We start from the raw sequence: 20,282 nt of genomic DNA, 5'->3' as shown, positions 1-20,282 counted from the left end.
AATAAGCAACCAAAAAAAAAAAAAAAAAACATAAGTTCGAAATATTTGTTTGGACAATCAAATTCATAAGGCATACAGTTCTGGTATATGAATTGATATTAAAGCATTTGACCGGACATGAAAGTCACTGTCTCAGCCCTCATTGATGAACGCATTAATATACTACTCCACATTTAGTCCAAAGGGGGGAGTAGGATTTAATAGTGTATATCCAGTAAGTCTCTAATCGCACAAACCACTGTACACATGTGAGTTTTGTACTTTTATCTTTTATTTGTTTCTATAAAAACGGAATTACGCTATGTTTGGTCCCTGCTTCTTTTCCGTATGTTCTTAAACTGCCTATGGGTATATCTGATTGGAGTTAAAATACCTTTCAACATATGAAGAGATCGCCTACATTTGAAGTCCCCCTGGTTAACTGCTGCTGTGAGGATCTGCATATAGTTGCAAAAGCTTGTATGATCCCCAAATGTAAATTTGTGAGGATCCAATAACTCCGGTAAGCCTTCAATTCGCCTGGTGATGGGAACTTCACAAGATTAATGCATGAATCTTTGAAAGGAGGTGTAATATATTTCCTACACGCTTGTGGATTATACAAAGACATCACACACAAAGGACTCTTTTTTGGGACTTTGTTGTTGCTTTGTTTTTTCTTCTTTTACTTTGTTACTTGGACATTTTAGAAAACTGTCTTTTTTGAGTCACATATATATATATATATATATATATATATATATATATATATATATATATATATATATATATATATATATATATATATATATATATATATATATATATATATATATATATATATATATATATATATATAATATATTATGAGTAGGGATGCACCGAAATTTCGGCCGCCGAAACATATCGGCCGAAAATGGTGTTTTCGGCAAATTGCCGAAAGGAAAATCTTGCCGATAATGGGGGCGGGGCCTGTGCGGGGTCCGCCCCCCTGGTGCCGCCCATTGCACGGGTGTTTTCCTGGCTCCTCCTCCGTCCTCCCACCCGACAATGCGGTGATCTCCGTGTGTCACGGAGCTGTGCAGTGAATTGTCTGGGCGGCTGCAGTAACAATGTCCCGCCTCCTGTGACAGACGGTACACTGATCCAATGGCGGGACATTGAATCAGCGTGACGTGATTACAGGAGGCGGGACATTGTTACTGCAGCTGCCCGGGAAATTCAATGCACAGCTCCATGACACACAGAGATCACCGCACTGATCCGGGCATGGGTAAGTGGAGATGCATGTGTTACATTGGATCCTTAATACATATTTGGTGGCAGTGTGCCTTAATCATCCCTTTTTAGGACAAAGTAAGAGAACTAATCAAATTGATTACAGAGACCACATTGGTACTTGATGCAACATGCTGCTTACTGCATATATCAAACCGGCCCAAAAAAAATAAAAATAAAGTACAAGTCTGAAACTATCTACCTCTGGCCACTTGTGTGAATGTAGCCATGCTATATAAACCAGGTCACAGGACAAAGGCTGTACTCCCTTTATTGGCCATATTAAAAAAAAAAAAAATAATCTTGATTTTGACCCAGCTAGGTTTTTATCGCCATGTGATAGAATTGGGAAGGGTTAAGTTATTGCCAATAGAGGTAATGATATGAGCATTCCCAATAGAAGTCTGTTGGAACGGAACCAGGTAGCTTGCTTGGGGCCAGTTCACACCAGATGCAGTTCCGTGTGCTTTTTTTTTGCACAAAATGCATGCACAGTGTTTTCCATGTATTCCAATGACTCAAGTTCACACCATGCAGTCTGTTTCCGCACCGGAAACTGACTGCATGGTGTGAACTAAAGCCATTGGAATACATGGAAAACACTCTGCATGTATTTTTATCAGGCAGGCTGCATCTGAGGGGAACTGGTGAGGCTGCTTTGATCTCTCCTGTACCATGTCCGCAGTCTCTGACCATCTCCTGTACCATGTCCGCAGTCTCTGACCATCTCCTGTACCATGTCCGCAGTCTCTGACCATCTCCTGTACCATGTCCGCAGTCTCTGACCATCTCCTGTACCATGTCCGCAGTCTCTGACCATCTCCTGTACCATGTCCGCAGTCTCTGACCATCTCCTGTACCATGTCCGCAGTCTCTGACCATCTCCTGTACCATGTCCGCAGTCTCTGACCATCTCCTGTACCATGTCCGCAGTCTCTGACCATCTCCTGTACCATGTCCGCAGTCTCTGACCATCTCCTGTACCATGTCCGCAGTCTCTGACATCTCCTGTACCATGCCTGCAGTCTCTGACCATCTCCTGTACCATGCCTGCAGTCTCTGACCATCTCCTGTACCATGCCTGCAGTCTCTGACCATCTCCTGTACCATGCCTGCAGTCTCTGACCATCTCCTGTAATATGTCCCCAGTCTGACCATCTGCTGTATGAAAATATTTTTTAAAAACAGTCATTTTCGGTATCGGTGCTGTTTCGGTATCGGTTTCGGTTTTCGGCCTAGTGTATTTTTCATTTTCGGTATCGGTTTCGGCACCAAAAAACCCATTCGGTGCACCCCTAATTATGAGCACTACTTTATAGTAGGATTCTTTCACTATAACTTTACACTTATAAGTAAGATCAATGAGATTTGTTAGTTGAAGCTGTGAGAAGCGCTACACTTTTTTATAATATTGTTTACCTTGCACTTGATACCCCGGTGATGTGTTAGCAGCTCTTTTTGTGTGGTTTCTATTTACTGTTTGATAAGAATAGCGCAGTGTTTTGTTACAAATTTTATATCAAGACCAGGCAGCCAGGGCCAGTGGCATTTTTAGGCTCAAGGTTTGATCTCGAACATTTTAGAGCTCAGGAAAGCCTTTTATGCCTTAAGGGCATTTTCACCATTTCTGACGGACAAGAATGTGCTCATTCGAATGGACAACCAAGTAGCAGTGTCTTTTATGTTCAGAAGCAAGGGGGTACCATTAGTGCCACCTAGATGGAAGAAGTTCACCCATCTTGGAATGGGCTCAGATACATCCTAACAAGTTTAAAAGTAGTGTATGTCCCAGCGGCATAGAAACATGTTAGCCGACTGAGTCGAGAAACGCTATCCAACGAGTGGTCGTTGAACCCTCAGACTTTCTCCCTCCTTACGGAAATCTGGGGAACGCCAGAAGTAGATTTAGCAGCCACTCCGACGAATACCAAGTGCCACAGATTCCTGTCAAGAGGTTCATTCCCATCGGCAGAGGGAGTGGACTGTCTAGTTCACCCATGAAACTTCGAGTTGGGGTAATATATTCCCTCCAACTCCGTTAATTGCGAGGTTCCTATCCAGGCTTCGGAGATCCTCTGTGACGGTAATTGCGATTATTCCACTGTGGCCGAGGAGGCCGTGGTTCACGACACTCTTACAGCTCAGCCTTCAACCTCCAGTTCCTCTCCCAATAACTCCGGATCTTCTGTCTCCAAGGTCAATTTTTACATCCTGTCCCAGAGAAATTGCACCTGATGGCCTGGAGATTGAGAGGGCTAGATTAAGTGCGCAAGGCTGTTCTCATGAAGTCATATCAACCCTGATGCAAGTCAGGAAAGCCACTACCAATACCATCTATTCAAAGGTTTGGGGAAGATTCTGCTTCATGGCACAACAGAAAGGATGGAATTCCCTTTCTCCGGAACCCTCTCAAGTCCTGGAATTCTTCCAGTCGGGGGTCAACAAGGGTCTAAGCTTAAGTACCCTAAAGGTTCAGGTATCAGCTCTGTCAGCTAAAACAGATACTAAGTGGGCATTCCACCCATTGGTAATCCAATTTGAGAGCCTAAAGATTAAACCCCCCAGGCCAGTCTTTCCATCATGGGATCTTTCAATAGTTCTCCATGCTCTCTCGTCTCCTCCGTTTGTTCCATGTGAAACTATCTCTTTATGGGACTTGACTTTAAAACTGTCTTTTCTCATTGTGATTACATCACCTAGGAGAGTGTCGGAGATCCAAGCATTAATGGTTTTGGAGCCTCACTTAGTTCTCTTTCCCAACAAAGTAGCCCTAAGACCTTCCGAACACTTCATACCCAAAGTGGCAACTTCCTTCCATTACAACCAAGACATCATCCTTCCATACTTCACAGACGAACAGGGTAATCCTCATCCACTAGATGTCAAAACAACCATCATGAACTACTTAACTGCTACCACCTCTTTTAGGAAAACAGACTCTTTTGATCATTCCCCATGGAACCAGGCGCGGGCAAGCCGCCTCCTCACGCACTATTGCATCCTGGTTAGTCAGAACCGTTAAAAAAGCTTACTCCACACAGCATATGGCGATTCCTGAAGACATCAGGGCTCATTCAACTAGGGCAGTGGCTACTTCTTGGGCAGGGTCTCACCAGAGACAATATGCAGGGCAGCAACATGGTCCTCCAGGAATACCTTTATTTCCCACTACAAGGTGGATTCTGCTCATTTATCCATGGCAGACTTCGGCAGATCCGTCATTAGAGCCAATTCTTCAGCATTATAAGGAATAAATATTATTTTACTTGCACCCACCGACTGGCGAGTTATTTCCCAGTGTGTGCTGCCATGAAGGCGTCAGGAAAATGGTATACTCTCCTTTCCTTAATTTTCCTTTCCTGGCGCATCTTCATGGCAGCACATAGTTGCCCTCCCTGTTTCTTTTGTGATGATATTTACAAAGAATGCAGCAGGGGGTCTCCCCTTCAAATTTATAGTTAATCCAATCCTGTCAGGTTGTGGGGGCGGAGTCACAACCCAGTGTGTGCTGCCATGAAGATGCGTCAGGAAAGGAAAATTACGGAAAGGTGAGTATAAAATTTTAAATTTTTTTGATTGCAATTACCTCAGTTAGGAGAGTGAGTGAGTTGCAGGCGCTCTCAATTAGAGAGCTGTTTTTGTTGATTTTGGAGGATAGGGTAGTGCTCAACACAGATCCTAGTTTCCTCCCCAAGGTTGCGTCTCCCTTTCACAGAACGCAAGACCTTATTCTGCCAACATTTTACTCCTTCTCAGAGGGTGATGAGGAAGGAGGATTTCGTTTAGTTGATGTTAGGCGTAGCCTTTTAGTTTATTTAAAATTTAGCAAAGAATTCAGAAAGTCAGAATCTTTGTAAGTTTTTTGCGGGGTCACACAAAGGACTTAAAGCATCTAAATCCACCATCGCCAGATGGATTAGAATGACTGACTGTTTTAGAGGCATACAGGTTGGCAGGGAGGCAAGCGCCTCTAGTTAAGGTACATTCAACTAGGGCGGTGTCAGCTTCGTGGGCAGAGAAGGCCAGTGCCACTCCGGAGGAGATCTGCAGATCAGCGATGTGGTCCAGAGTCAACATTTGCGAAGCATTACCGCTTGGATCTGGCTGCTAAGGATCAAGCATTTGGGAGAAAGGTCCTCCAGGCAGTGGTCCCACTCTAGCAGAGTAAGTTTCTTGCTTATCTCAGAGGCTGTCCTGGAAGACAATAAGAGAAAACTGGAGTTAGACTTACCGGTAATTCTTTTTCTAGGAGTCTTCCAGGACAGCCTGGTTTCCCACCCAGAGTTTTGTGGTTGGAGTATAAAGAGATATACTAACGTTGCGCCAGTATGTTATGTCTTTCAGAGCCTTCCGGCGGTTCTTGTGGAAACTGAAGGGGAAGGCCTGGAGGACCGCCTTTTAACATTTTTGGTGAAAGGGCTCCTCCCTCCGGGACAGGAAACACAATGTCTCAGAGGCTGTCCTGGAAGACTCCTAGAAAAAGAGTTACCGGTAAGTCTAACTCCTGGTTTTTGGTGGTATTTAGTCACGATATAAGCGCAAAAAGCGGAAATTTGGGGAAAAAAACAATATTTTCTTCTTTCCATTTTAAAAGAAATCCAATAAAATCTAATTTTGTCGTAAATTTAAGCCAAAATGTATTCTGCTACATGGTTTTTGATCATGTACAGATGTGTGCAGGTGATTGCTGACATATGTGTGCAGATAATCATTGGGACATGTGATTTTAGTGGGACATATTTTGGGGACATTGTGTGTTTTATACTAGACTGGTGATCAGTGAGTAAAAAGCTGTAAAAACGTCTCATACTCACTGATCACCACCTGGCTGCAGCGATATGCTCTCCTCTCCTCAGCGATGACTTCCATGTGAGGAGAGGAGGCCTAGCAACCGGCTGTTTACATCACATGACGGCTGTGATTGGACATGGCTATCATGTGATCAGGAGGGCCAATCACAGAGCCCTCCTGCCGATCCGAGATGCACCGTGTCCGGGTGACACGAGCGCATCAGGATCACACCGATGCGTGGGATCCCCTCCTTCTGAAGGATGTTCCTGAATGTCCAGTAAGAAGGAGGAGGCTCCCACCCGGTCGGTGAGGGAATCAGGAAGTGAAGCGATACGGCTTGCTTCACTTCCCGGGTCCCCTATTGCGCATGCGCTAGTCGCGTTGTTTGTTGTAAATGGTCCCCGCTATATCCTGGGACCTGTGGGGGGGGAAATCGGATGAGCCGAAGTTCCACTTTTGGGTGGAACTCCGCTTTAACGAGACACAATGTATAGGGACAATTGTAGACACTCACTCAGGTTGAACTGGGTGGACTGGTGTCTTTATTCAACCGTACTATGTACCAACTTCTTCTCTCCCCCCCCCCCCCCCCCCCCCATACATTTTCATTGACTTTTACCACCCTAGCCTCCACCAGAATACCCGCTGTCAGAGGAACCACTGTTACCCATTACTGTTTTTCTTCCAGGTGCGACACATCCTCTGTGAAAAGCATGGAAAAGTCATGGAGGCCATGGAGAAGCTCAAATCCGGAGTGAGATTCAGCGAAGTGGCCACCCAATACAGCGAGGACAAGGCCAGGCAAGGGGTAAGTCACAGCTTGAGGATCTAAACTATTATTAAAGTGAACCTGTAATTTACTGTAGATGTGCTACAAAATGAACCGAGAATGGAACGTTCACCAATTTCCCAAATATTATCTTTTGTTTCCTTTATGCCTTTCGTTCTTTTATCTAAAGTCCCATACCTGCTTAATGATTCCCTGTTTCTGTTGCCTTTTCCAGGGGGACTTGGGCTGGATGACCAGAGGCTCGATGGTGGGACCTTTCCAGGAGGCGGCCTTTACTCTGCCTGTGAGCACCATGGACAAACCTGTCTATACCGATCCCCCCGTGAAGACCAAATTTGGTTATCACATCATTCTGGTGGAAGGAAGGAAATGAGACAACATCATCAATTAGAGATGACTGCAATGGTCCTTTTATATATGGCAACATTCCCAGCAGATGGAAAGGACAATCTTTATTTTTTTGTGCTTTTTATTTTCTTAATTTGCTAAAACGGGATAAGCAAATTTCATCTAAATCCATTCATCGTGTATTTTTTATGAATCTCGGTGTGATTTGTGTATTCCTTCCAGATCTGTGCATTAATCCAGTGCAAGACTTTTCCTCCTTGTAATAAAGACCACTCCCTGCTGCTCTCTCTCCTTTATAGGGTGACTGGTCTTGTCTCCACCCCCTCCTGTAGTTTCCTGTAAAGGGTGGAGCTTGATGGGCCCCTCCCACAGCTCTGCTCTCTCCTTGTGTACGTTGACTGGTCTGGGCTCTACCCCCTCCTGTAGAGTGAAGCCTGCTGGACCCCTGTTCATCTCTGCCTGGCGCGCTCTCTCTGCCTGGCGCGCTCTCTCTCTGCCTGGCGCGCTCTCTCGCGCTCTCTCTGCCTGGCGCGCTCTCTCGCGCTCTCTCTGCCTGGCGCGCTCTCTCGCGCTCTCTCTGCCTGGCGCGCTCTCTCGCGCTCTCTCTGCCTGGCGCGCTCTCTCGCGCTCTCTCTGCCTGGCGCGCTCTCTCGCGCTCTCTCTGCCTGGCGCGCTCTCTCGCGCTCTCTCTGCCTGGCGCGCTCTCTCGCGCTCTCTCTGCCTGGCGCGCTCTCTCGCGCTCTCTCTGCCTGGCGCGCTCTCTCTGCCTGGCGCGCTCTCTCGCGCTCTCTCTGCCTGGCGCGCTCTCTCGAGCTCTCTCTGCCTGGCGCGCTCTCTCTGCCTGGCGCGCTCTCTCGCGCTCTCTCTGCCTGGCGCGCTCTCTCTCGCTCTCTCTGCCTGGCGCGCTCTCTCTCGCTCTCTCTGCCTGGCGCGCTCTCTCTCGCTCTCTCTGCCTGGCGCGCTCTCTCTCGCTCTCTCTGCCTGGCGCGCTCTCTCTCGCTCTCTCTGCCTGGCGCGCTCTCTCTCGCTCTCTCTGCCTGGCGCGCTCTCTCTCGCTCTCTCTGCCTGGCGCGCTCTCTCTCGCTCTCTCTGCCTGGCGCTCTCTCTCTCTCGTTCTCTCTGCCTGGCGCGCGCTCTCTCTCTGGCGCGCGCGCGCTCTCTCTCTGGCGCGCGCGCGCTCTCTCTCTGGCGCGCGCGCGCTCTCTCTCTGGCGCGCGCGCGCGCTCTCTCTCTGGCGCGCGCGCTCTCTCTCTGGCGCGCGCGCTCTCTCTGGCGCGCGCGCTCTCTCTGGCGCGCGCTCTCTCTCTGGCGCGCGCTCTCTCTGGCGCGCGCGCTCTCGCTCTCTCTCTCTGGCGCGCGCGCTCTCGCTCTCTCTCTGGCGCGCGCGCTCTCTCTCTCTGGCGCGCGCGCTCTCTCTGGCGCGCGCGCTCTCTCTCTCTCTCTCTGGCGCGCGCGCTCTCTCTCTGGCGCGCGCGCTCTCTCTCTGGCGCGCGCGCTCTCTCTCTGGCGCGCGCTCTCTCTCTCTGGCGCGCGCTCTCTCTCTCTGGCGCGCGCTCTCTCTCTCTGGCGCGCTCTCTCTCTGGCTCGCGCTCGCTCTCTCTCTGGCTCGCGCTCGCTCTCTCTCTCTCTGGCGCGCGCGCTCTCTCTCTGGCGCGCGCGCTCTCTCTCTCTCTCTGGCGCGCGCGCTCTCTCTCTGGCGCGCGCGCTCTCTCTCTGGCGCGCGCTCTCTCTCTGGCGCGCGCTCTCTCTCTGGCGCGCGCTCTCTCTGGCGCGCGCTCTCTCTCTGGCGCGCGCTCTCTCTCTGGCGCGCGCTCTCTCTGGCGCGCGCTCTCTCTCTCTGGCGCGCGCTCTCTCTCTCTGGCGCGCGCTCTCTCTCTCTGGCGCGCGCTCTCTCTCTCTGGCGCGCGCTCTCTCTCTCTGGCGCGCGCTCTCTCTCTCTGGCGCGCTCTCTCTCTGGCTCGCGCTCGCTCTCTCTCTGGCTCGCGCTCGCTCTCTCTCTGGCTCGCGCTCGCTCTCTCTCTGGCTCGCGCTCGCTCTCTCTCTGGCTCGCTCTCTCTCTCTCTGGCGCGCGCGCTCTCTCTCTGGCGCGCGCGCTCTCTCTCTGGCGCGCGCTCTCTCTCTCTGGCGCGCGCTCTCTCTCTCTGGCGCGCACTCTCTCTCTCTGGCGCGCGCTCTCTCTCTCTGGCGCGCGCTCTCTCTCTCTGGCGCGCTCTCGCTCTCTCTCTGGCTCGCGCTCGCTCTCTCTCTCTCTGGCGCGCGCGCTCTCTCTCTGGCGCGCGCGCTCTCTCTCTCTGGCGCGCGCGCTCTCTCTCTGGCGCGCGCTCTCTCTGGCGCGCGCTCTCTCTCTCTGGCGCGCGCTCTCTCTCTCTGGCGCGCGCTCTCTCTCTCTGGCGCGCGCTCTCTCTCTCTGGCGCGCGCTCTCTCTGGCTCGCGCTCGCTCTCTCTCTGGCTCGCGCGCTCTCTCTCTGGCGCGCGCGCTCTCTCTCTGGCGCGCGCGCTCTCTCTGGCTCGCGCGCCCTCTCTCCCTCTGGCTCGCGCGCGCTCTCTCCCTCTGGCTCGCGCGCGCTCTCTCCCTCTGGCTCGCGCGCGCGCTCTCCCTCTGGCTCGCGCGCGCGCTCTCCCTCTGGCTCGCGCGCGCGCTCTCCCTCTGGCTCGCGCGCGCGCTCTCCCTCTGGCTCGCGCGCGCGCTCTCCCTCTGGCTCGCGCGCGCGCTCTCCCTCTGGCTCGCGCGCGCGCCCTCTGGCTCGCGCGCGCGCTCTCTCCCTCTGGCTCGCTCGCGCGCCCTCTGGCTCGCGCGCGCGCTCTCTCGCTCTGGCTCGCGCTCTCGCTCTGGCTCGCGCTCTCGCTCTGGCTCGCGCTCTCGCTCTGGCTCGCGCTCTCGCTCTGGCTCGCGCTCTCGCTCTGGCTCGCGCTCTCGCTCTGGCTCTCTGCCTCGCTCTGGCTCTCTGCCTCGCTCTGGCTCTCTGCCTCGCGCTCTCTCTCTGCCTCGCGCTCTCTCTCTGCCTCGCGCTCTCTCTGCCTCGCGCTCTCTCTCTGCCTCGCGCTCTCGCTCTGCCTCGCGCTCTCGCGCTCTCGCTCTGCCTCGCGCTCTGCCTGCTCTATCGCTCTGCTCGCTCTCTCTGCGCGCTCTCTTGCTCGCTCTCTCCTCTCTGCGCTCGCTCTGCTTGCTCTCTCTCTGCTTGCTCTCTCTCTGCGCGCGTGCCCTCTCGCTCTCTTGTGCTCTGCGCGCGCTCTCTCGCGCTCGCTCTCTCTCCTTTCTGCTCGCTCGCTCTGCTCTCTCGCTCTGTGCTCGCTCTCTGCTCTCTCTCGCTCTGTGCTCGCTCTCTGCTCTCTCTCGCTCTGTGCTCGCTCTCTGCTCTCTCTCGCTCTGTGCTCGCTCTCTGCTCTCTCTCGCTCTGTGCTCGCTCTCTGCTCCCTCTCGCTCTGCTTTCTCCCCTCTCTGCTCTCTCTCTGCCCCCTCTCCCCTCTCTCTCTATCGTGCAGGGTGACTGGTCCTGACTCCGCTCCCTCCTCTCTGGGGTTTTTTTTTCTTCCTGCAGGCAGGTAGTGGGTCGAACCTGTTAAATTTCTGCTCTTCGCACAGGGATGATGTCACTGCTACTTTTTTTTGTAAAAGTGCTTGTGCTTTTCTATGCAATGCAGGCATAGCTGGTGGGAGGGGTCTGCGGGGTGCTGTATATATCTTCCTGTTAACATCACCACACTCTGCCTCAGTACTTCTCTCAAAAGCTCTCAGTGATTCCCTAATGCAAGCAGTGGGTGGGCTTTTGGGAGGAGTTCTGCAAATATCAATATGCTCTAGTGGGTGGGTGTCAGTATGGAGGAGTGGGCGTTCCACGACAGGCTGCATTTGCATATAGACCCCCCCACATGTGATGCTGGGCCTCCATGATTTAGGGCTGTGGTGATCAACGCTGTCCTTGGGGCCCACTAACAGGCCAGGTTTGCAAGATAACTGAAACACATCACAGGTGATATCATTTGCTGCTAAGTGATTGCAGTGTTCTAGTCTGCATCTCCCCAAAGGTAATACATAAACCCTGGCCTGTTAGTGGGCCCAGAGGACAGGGTTGATGACCACTGATTTAGAGGACTGAAATACAATGAGGCTGGGTTCACAACCTATGCCATATCCAATTCGCATAGCAGGAGAAATATATGGAAACGCTACTTGTTATGAAAGAATTAATGTACCTTTGTCCTATTAATAATTAGAAATTTGGACAGTTGTGGAGGCAACATGGACATGGAAGGAGAATGTGACTGGCTACGGAGCCGGTTCATATATCTCCGCAGCAGGTCCGGTGCAATTTGCTGGAAAAAGTGTGCCTTTTTTTTTTGGTTTATTTCAGGTCCGAATTCAGCCTAAAATTCGGGCTAAAATCGGAACTGAAATGGTGAACCAGACAACACCGGACCCCTGCTGTGTGATGGATCTGGCGATGGTGTAAACCCAGCCAGAATGAAAAGGGACGGGCCAGGGACAGTCAAGCTGGGGAGAAAAGAGCTAGACACATGCGTTCTCAACCTGTGGCCCTCCAGCTGTTGCAGAACTACAACTCCCGGCATGCTTGTATCTGTCAGCAGCTTGCAGTGCCTCATGGGACTTGTAGTTCCGCAACATCTAGAGGGTCACAGGTTGATCCCCCATGATATAGAGCAGTGATGGTGAACCTTGGCACCCCAGATGTTTTGGGACTACATTTCCCATGATGCTCGTGCACTCTGCAGCGTAGTTAAGCATCATGGCAAATGTAGTTTCAAAACATGTTTCTCACGTTTTTATGTTTTGTATGCTGCACGTTTGATGAGTAGGGTCACAGGTCCTCGGGCCTGTCCTGAAAGTCTGGGGAGGGGGTGGACATGGCCTTTTGGCTTAGTTTGCCCTCTCTCTTCTGGGGACTTCCTTCGGGGGGAATCCTACCTAGTACTTGGGTTGGTCTGTTTCGGCAGACCTTCCAGAGGAAGGGGTCTGTCTGGTTTTGGCCAGATAGAACATGTTTTAAGTACCCTTGTCCCTACCAGGAGCCTAACGCCCTGGGGGATTCAGAGGGCTTGTGTACCTGTTGCACTTTTTTGTGTTTCACTCTTCATGTGTGTGCATTTTTTATTTTTTTTTGGCACCAGGTGAAGTTATTGAGTGTGTTTCACACGCCATGGGCTTTAAAAAAAAAACTTGCTGCAGTTTGTCATGCGCAATGTGAGAAGCTCACAGTTTGCAGTGAAAACAGTTGGGTTAGAGAAGGGGAACCTGGGAAGAGAAGGCTGGAGGTCAGATTTAAAGCTAAGTGGAGGCAGGATTTATTTCAAATTAAAAAGTATCATATAAATTGCAATCAGAATTGGTGAGGAAAGACAGCTATGTGAAATGCTGTCTGAAATGCAGAAGCTAACCTCTCTTGAGTGAGAGTGAGTATGGAAACTGGCTCTTTAGTTTTTTTGGTCTCCTTTAACTCAGCAGACATTCATCTTGAGGCAGGAAGCCACACTGACCACTTAAATTTAGGCTTGACCTTCTACGATCAAGAAAAACGCAGTGATAGTGTTTGTCCTTGAAGGCCACAATATCTTCTGATGGACACAAGGGACACACACTGACCAGAGGGTTGATCCCAACCCCTGGACATCTTTCAGTTCAAAAGGGCATAACCTTCACATCTTGCTGTGACAACATACTCCAACAAGCACTTGATAAATCCAACATGAGAGAATTGTCAAGCTGTACGCTGGAGGTACTTCAAATGCTTCCAAAGCTTCACTTCTAATTAAAGGCTATTTCACCAACCTTACCAATCTGGACAAAGGTCATCCTCATCTTCTTGTTCAGAAGAGACTGAAGAGGCTCGATTGGCTTGAGAAGGCCCTGAATAGAAGACTGGACGTTGCCAAAATAGATGGCCCTTGCAGAATATGAATTCAGCAATTCTTTTAGAGTGTCTTGACCATATGCTTAATTTTGACAATTTGGTCGCCATCATCTTAATCACAGCCTGCCTGAACAAAGTAGGAATCGCCTATTCATCCACATGTACTTGGGAAGAAGCTGACAAGGGGTTAATTTGCCTGAGGAGGTTCGGGGACTACTCATTGGCGCCATATATGACCCCGTCACAGTGAGTGGAAACGACTCCTTTAGAGTGTATTGACCACATGCTTAATGAAAGTGGCAACCGGTTAGGTGTTGTTGTCATCTTTATCCTAGGTCGCTTCAACAAGGCAACATTCTTGCAGTCATGCTCGTCTGTCTTTTCTTTGGAAGAATCTGAAGCAGATTGCTTGCCCGGGAAGGCTTGAGACTGCTCGGTAACCCTTTCACAGGATGAGTGGAAACACTCCTTTAGAGTCCATTCACACAGGGGCAACTTGGGATCCGACTTGAAGTCATCCCAAGTTGCCTCAAGTCGCGCAACATGATAAAATCAATGTAAGTGAATGAGAGCCATCTTAATGTACAATACTGAAGTCGCTCCGACTTCAGAAAAGGTTCCTGTACTACTTCAATCCGACTTCTAGGCAACTTGTACCCATTGATTTCAATGGAAGTTGCCTCCAAGTCGGATCCCCTGTCTTAACTAAAGCAACTTTCCAGGAAGTAAAAATACTTTTTTAGGTAAACCCCTCCCTCCCGCAGAGCTGATTATTATATGATTGGCCACTGGCAAAGTCCCCTGTCCTGGAGGCAACTTCAAGTTGCCTTGTAAGTTGCCTCAAGTCGTACTGTGATTCATACTCAAGTCGTGTCCAAGTTGCCTCCCAAAGTCTCGATGAAAGTCGTGTTGCCCCTGTGTGAATGGACTCTTAGCCCTTGTACACACGGTAGGACACATTCCAACGGATTCTCCGATCAGACCGTGTTGTCGGATAATCCGACTGTGTGTGGTATGCATCGGACTGATTCCGTCGGACCAAGTTTTCCAACTTGCTGGTAATATTTTCGGACAAACTGGTCCGATCGGACATACTCCGATCATGTGTAGCCTACTCTGACGGACAAGGTGCCACGCATGCTCACATTCAAATTTCCGACACAGAAGCACTCGTTCAGGTAAAACTACTGCTCGTAAGCGATATAGCACATTCGTCACACTGCAATGTTAAAAATTCTTTCATCAAGCGCATTCTCTTGTTCTTTACAATGCTGCAAGAACGAACTTCTTTTGATGCTCATAGTCACACACACTTCTCCCGAACGTATTTCATTACTCTTTTTTTAACCATTTCAGCAATACAATTTTAGTTTGTGTCACATCTACACAATTTTAGATTTTGTTTATTCTTTTTTGGATGCTTTTTTTTTTGGATTCCCTAAAAATCTCCTTTAAAGACAGTTTGCTCATTTATCCTTTTTTTGGGGTGTTTTGTGTGTGTAAACTTACCACAACATTATTGTATTTTTGAGATTTTGTTTTTATTTTTTAATCTACAGGAGGTTGTTTAGTGTTGGTACCCCTTGTTATTCATTTCACTTATTTTTTGGGAAATGTACCTGCCTGTTCACAAATAAACTGGCCTTTTAGAAGGAAAACACACACATAAGTATTTCATCAATCAAAAAAAACTTTATTTTGGTCGCAATAAACTAAAAAGAGGAACGCAGCACTGGAGAAACTTGTTACTTTGGTGCAGCCTTTGGCCCCCAGGACAGACATGAACAAATTAGAATATAAAAAATTGGTGGCCTGAGGAGTACATATCTCAGGGAGAGAAGTCTGGTCCCGAAGTCCTAGAGAACAGGAAATTCAGATGCCATTTATGTCCCAAGGATGTGGATCTTCAAGAGGCTGCATCTTCTGGCAGACCAGACTGAACCCAGGCCATCACTCTCTCGTCTTCCTTGGGCACTTCCCTCCAGGCATCCTTCCAGGCTGTGGCTGGGCTCCTGTAGTTGGGGCACGAGGAGGGAGGCATTGGTCGACCTCCTGGCTGCCACTTGCCACAGCCTCCCCGCGACTGAGGTCTTCCTGTGTATGAAAAGGGGACATAGTTTTAGTTTTTTGATCATCAATCACACCATTTTGTGCTCCTGGCTTTTGCAAATTGAATGTTACCAAATAGAACAGACTATCATTCTGAGCCCAGCATTTTTCTTTCCCGTCCCAATCATTTTTGGTCACTACTGTCTCTTGAGATGTAAACCACTTTGATAAATCACAACTTACTGATCAATAAGGAACATCTAGTTAACTTCATTAAATGTAACACAATAAATATGTTCAAAAATGCAATACCTGTCTCAAGCTGGGCCCCACCACATGTTGCTGCCTGGAAGGCCCAGGTTGGACATCAGAAACCTCAGCTGGGGGTGAAGGATGCCTTGAAGGAAGACTGGAGAGTGGTGGCCTGGGTACCCCATGGTCTACCAGAAAATGCAGCCTGTCAAAGTGAATCATCCTGGGGTAATAAACGGCATCTGTATCTCCTGCTCTCAAGGACTCCAGGTGCTTCTTTCTCCCTGAAATATGTAATCCTCATGGCCCCAATTTTCCTATTCAGATAGGCCATGTCTGCCATGGGGACCATGATCCGCACCAAAGAAAGCAGTTTCTCCAGCGCTGCGTTCCTCTTTGTTATGTCGGCACAAAACTTGTTGTGGAACTGCCACAGGCAGGGCATCTCCTTGTAGAGTTCTAGGAATAGCCCCATAAAATGTTCATTTTGGAATGGATCCATATTGTCTGCAAGACACAACACAAGACAAACCCTCAAATACTAATAATGCCATTAAAAACCCTCCTAATCTTGTCCCAACATCAGCCTATATAGAAGCAGTCTAGTCTAGTGAAGCGCCAAGTAAAAAATGTTGCCTTCGTTTGCACGTTCGTCACGTCCGCGCCTCACTCTCTTCCCAGATCGTACGGACGATACATGCGTGTTGTGTTTTATATACAGTGCGCATGCGTGAAACTCCGCCCGCCCCTGACGTTCTTTCTAGACTATTCCCCGCCCCTTTGCTTCCGGCGCAGTGGGGAGAGCACATGGCGGAGAGAACGCAGGTGCGCACTAATAATAGTTCCACTAATGAGGAGGAGGGTGATCCAGGAAGACAAGATTTAAGGCCTTAAATATGTCTTTTGGAGAGATGTTGGAGATGGTGGACATATTGAACAGGACCGACTATGATGGGAAGTATGGACCTTACCCAAACCCAAATATCAGAAAGGCCAAGATCATGAATAAAGTTGTGAAGAGTCTTCATAAGAATTTTGGGGTACGCCTATCCAAGGATCAACTGAGAAAACGCTGGTCAGACCTGAAACTGAGGGAGCACGAGCAGTACCTAAGGATCAAGTGTGTTCTTAAAAAAAGTAAGTAGTTGTGTGTTCATATGATTATTCTTGCTTGCATACATACTCCATGTGCTTTGATTTCATGTTGTGCATTTTAAAACTTTCAAGTTCATGGTTTCATTCGTTCATAAGAAACATTGTTCTGCAGGGAAGTATTCCAGCTTAACAAAGTGTACCCAATAATGTTCTCACCTTGTAACTCGGCCCAAAAACACAATTGTATAACACTTCCAAGCAATGTTTCAGATTCCTATTTCTGCCCTCTGTGTGCTAATTATTCTTTGTTTACATTCTCATAGGGGAGAGAAGACTCGGCAAGTATGAAGACACCAGGGACCACACCCCTCCCAAAGAAGGCCAACTTCCAAAAGCAGAAACGCAGGAGGAGGAGGAGGAAAGAGAGATCATGGAGGTTGGGCAAATTGTCACCACAATAGCTTTCGGTAAGCTCAGCAATGTATATCACCATATTTTTATTACATGGTGTGTTTTTTTTTGCTTTGTTTTGTAGGTGATGTGGAAGAAGATTCCCGTTTTACCAGTGAAAGTGCCCAGATCTTGATTGGGGAGATAATGGGGTGCAATCGTGATTTGGAAATGATCCAACAAGACATCAATGATGTAAAAAATAAAATGAAGAACATCATTGATGTTTTGGGGAGAGTGTGAAACAACAAAAACTAGATAGGGTTTTATTTTTGCTCTTTTAAAAACAAAATGCTGTATTTATCGAAATTCCTCATTTGGAAGATGCACAGAGTGTGTAAACATGCGCTATCTCCCATCATGGGGGATCAATGTACATGTTTTGTGGAAAGTGTCTGAGATGAAGGGGTTGCAGCCCCAAAGCATGTACATTGATCCCCCATGATGGGAGCTAGCACATGTTGACACACTGTGTGCATCTTCCAAATTTGTTTTTTTCAGGGGTGACACCCCATGTGATGAAGGCAATATCAGCCCAGTTTGTACATACTCAGGTCTGATATTGTCTTCACTTTTCAAAGTTGAACTTTGTAAGTTCCTGTGTTCAGTATTTTACGGTTTAATACATGCCTGTTTACACAAAAACAACAAGGAAACAAAATTCTCATTAAACTCTGTTTTGGATACACACAATTTATTGGTTTGTTGTAAAAACCTTTTTGAAACGCACATGTGAATGTGCTTGTATTAAAAAGTTTAATTATCAACAATGTGTGGCTTCCTTTTTCATTGCGCATAAAATGTATTTGTAGTCAAATTTTAGTTTGTGCTGAGAAGGAGTGTGATTTACTAAAGGCAACTCCACTTTGCACTCCAAATGCAGTTTCAGGTGTACTTTTGCAGTGCACTTGTAGTGCATAGTGGATGTGCCTTTAGTAAAAAGCACCCACAGTGATGTGTAAATTTGGACAATCATGCCATTTTAATGCCATGGTGCTGAAAATGAGCACGATTTTGGTCAGTAATGCACTACATACATTAGTTACAAAAAGAAGGTGTGTGTGTAGCAGACCCACAACATAATAACATTATCTGAAGAAGAGACTGTCCCCTCATCTCGCTCTGAACTTGGGTTTGCACTGTTGGTGAAAAAGGCACAACTTCCAAAAAAATGGCAAAGTGGCAGGCCCTTACACTACATGCTTTGGTGAATTCGTCCATAAATGTGACCATCAAAAAGGTAGGTATAGTGTGTATTGGGTTTGGCCAAGTCATCAGATAGAGGATTGCTATCAGCTGAGCTAGCAGTTGGGGGGAGGGGGGTTCCTAATGAGTTTGGCACAACCCCAAAAATGTAAAAAAGGTCACTTTGCATGAATTGAAGCACACACATCACATTTGTAGACATTTTAGGGGGTGTTTAGGGGAAAACAATACTATGGAGCTGACAAAAAACATTGTTAAGTGACTAGACTATAGTTTTATGGGCCAAGAAGAGCATGGTGGGGAAGTTAGTGAGGCAAATATGCATGAGGACAAAGGGGCAGAGCATATGAATTAGAGCATATTGCAATGATGATAATTAGGGAATGAGGAAAGAAATGCAAGACATTAGCAATCATGAAATACATAGAATGTGATGTTAAAAGATAAAACTTAGCATCATATAGTCCTGCAGGACCTGAATGATGGCAGAACAGGTCTCTGGAATAATGATCCCCAGAGCCTGGGGGGAGATGCCTGGAGAGAACTTGAGGTCCTGAAGGCTTCTCCCTGTCGCCAAGTAGCGCAACGTGGGGATGAGCCTCTGCTCAGGAGTGATGGCTTGCCGCATGCAGGTATCCTGCCTGGTGATATAAGGGGTCAGCAAAGCCAGCAGACGGTGAAAAACGGGGTCCGTCATCCGGAGATAATTCCTGAAATGATCCGGATTATTCTCGCGGATCTCACGGAGCAAAGGCATGTGCGAGAACTGGTCACGCTGGCGCAACCAATTCTTGGTCCACAAACGCCTCCCCTCCCTGTTCATGGACCGGGCTTGTGTCAAAGTAAGAACCCCAACACAAAGCCCCTGCACAGCAAAAACTCTACGACGAGTACGTAGACGAAACATGATTTGAAAACGGTCGGCTCGTCAGAACGGACACCAGAAAGCACCGATAAACAGCAAGGCCTGAAAGAACGACCTGAATAGCAGAAGCAAGCAGACAATAAAAAATGCCTTTCAAAGCATACTATACCAAGATATAGTCGTCCACAATGAGAAACAAATACTTAATGACTGCACGCACTGATTATCAGATACGCAAAGACAAGCAGAAACCGAAGAGCAGTAGCGATCTGAATCACTAATGTGAAAAGCGCGAAACGTCTCTCCCCAAACTTCTACTAACACGAGATCAGCAGAAGGAGCCCAAAGGGTGCCGGACATGGTGCTGAACTTCCCTTTTCTAGTCCCGCCGTACACCGCTTATGTCACCGTGTTCTTGGCAACCGCAAAATCCGACAACTGGGTCCGACCATGTGTATGCAACAGTTTCGGACACAATCCGTCGGACAAAATCTGACGGATTTGGTTGGCAGAATATCCGACCGTGTGTACAGGGGCTTAGAGTGTATTGACCACAGGCTTAATGAATGTGACAACCTGTTAGTGTCAGGGCTGGGCTCAGCCCTTCCTTCTCTGAGCTAGCTGCTCAGCTGTCGGCTAATTGCCAGCTCCCATCTCTCTCCACAGTTACCCAGCTGTTGTTGATCCTGCTCGTCAGTCCTGCCTACTTAAGCCGTCCAGTCCAGAGGAGCTCTGCCTTCGCTTTGGTCACATCACAAGAAACTATCGCCTGCATTCCTGTTTAAAGACTGGCTTTGCTGACATCCCTTCAAGCTACAGATCCTGCTTGCTGTTCCACTACTTTGATCCCTGACTCCTGGCCAGTGGGATACATACTGTTATGTTCATCTGTGTATTCCTCTTCTAGAGTCTGAATAAAAAAAGGGAAAATGGGCTGTATCACCTGGTATGTCTAGGCAGCTTCTCATAACCCTTTCAAAGGGTGAGCAGAAAACAATCCTTTAGAGCAGTGGTTATCAACCCTGTCCTCAGGGCCCACTAACAGGCCAGGTTTGCAAGATAACTGAAATACATCACAGGTGATATCATTTGCTGCTCAGTGATTGCAGTATTCTAGTCTGAATCTCCCCAAGGTAATACATAAAACCTGGCCTGTTAGTGGGCCCTGATGACAGGGTTGATGACCACTGATTTAGAGTGTATTGACAATACGTTTATTGAATGTGACATCCTATTAGGTGTCATCCTTATCCCTGGCTGCTTAAGCCAGTGGGATACATACTGTCATGCCCATCTGTGTATTCCTCTTCTA

The 20,282-nt window shown here is 48.4% G+C and overlaps 1 protein-coding gene and 1 long non-coding RNA gene across 2 annotated transcripts in view; both read left to right on the top strand.

The window, feature by feature from the left end:
* PIN4 (peptidylprolyl cis/trans isomerase, NIMA-interacting 4) overlaps window positions 1–7,467 on the top strand; it is a 30,661-nt gene extending 23,194 nt beyond the window's left edge. The window contains exons 3-4 of the mRNA XM_077465162.1: window positions 6,737–6,856; window positions 7,053–7,467. Of these exons, the coding sequence (XP_077321288.1) occupies window positions 6,737–6,856; window positions 7,053–7,211 (279 nt within the window). The 3' untranslated portion in view covers window positions 7,212–7,467. The remainder of the gene's footprint in view (window positions 1–6,736; window positions 6,857–7,052) is intronic.
* Window positions 7,468–9,949: 2,482 nt separating this feature from the next.
* LOC143946679 (uncharacterized) lies at window positions 9,950–19,880 on the top strand. The gene is made up of 2 exons (XR_013265238.1): window positions 9,950–16,885; window positions 16,985–19,880. It is a non-coding gene; the product is annotated as an uncharacterized LOC143946679 (long non-coding RNA).
* Window positions 19,881–20,282: the final 402 nt, after the last annotated feature.

This window comes from Lithobates pipiens, unplaced genomic scaffold (assembly GCF_037356315.1).
Source record: "Lithobates pipiens isolate NorthernLeopardFrog02 unplaced genomic scaffold, aLitPip1_a1.2 Scaffold_1, whole genome shotgun sequence".
NCBI classification, from domain to species: Eukaryota; Metazoa; Chordata; class Amphibia; order Anura; family Ranidae; genus Lithobates; species Lithobates pipiens.
The sequence above is the reverse complement of the archived record's forward strand: the minus strand, read 5'-3'. Positions and strand labels throughout refer to the sequence as shown.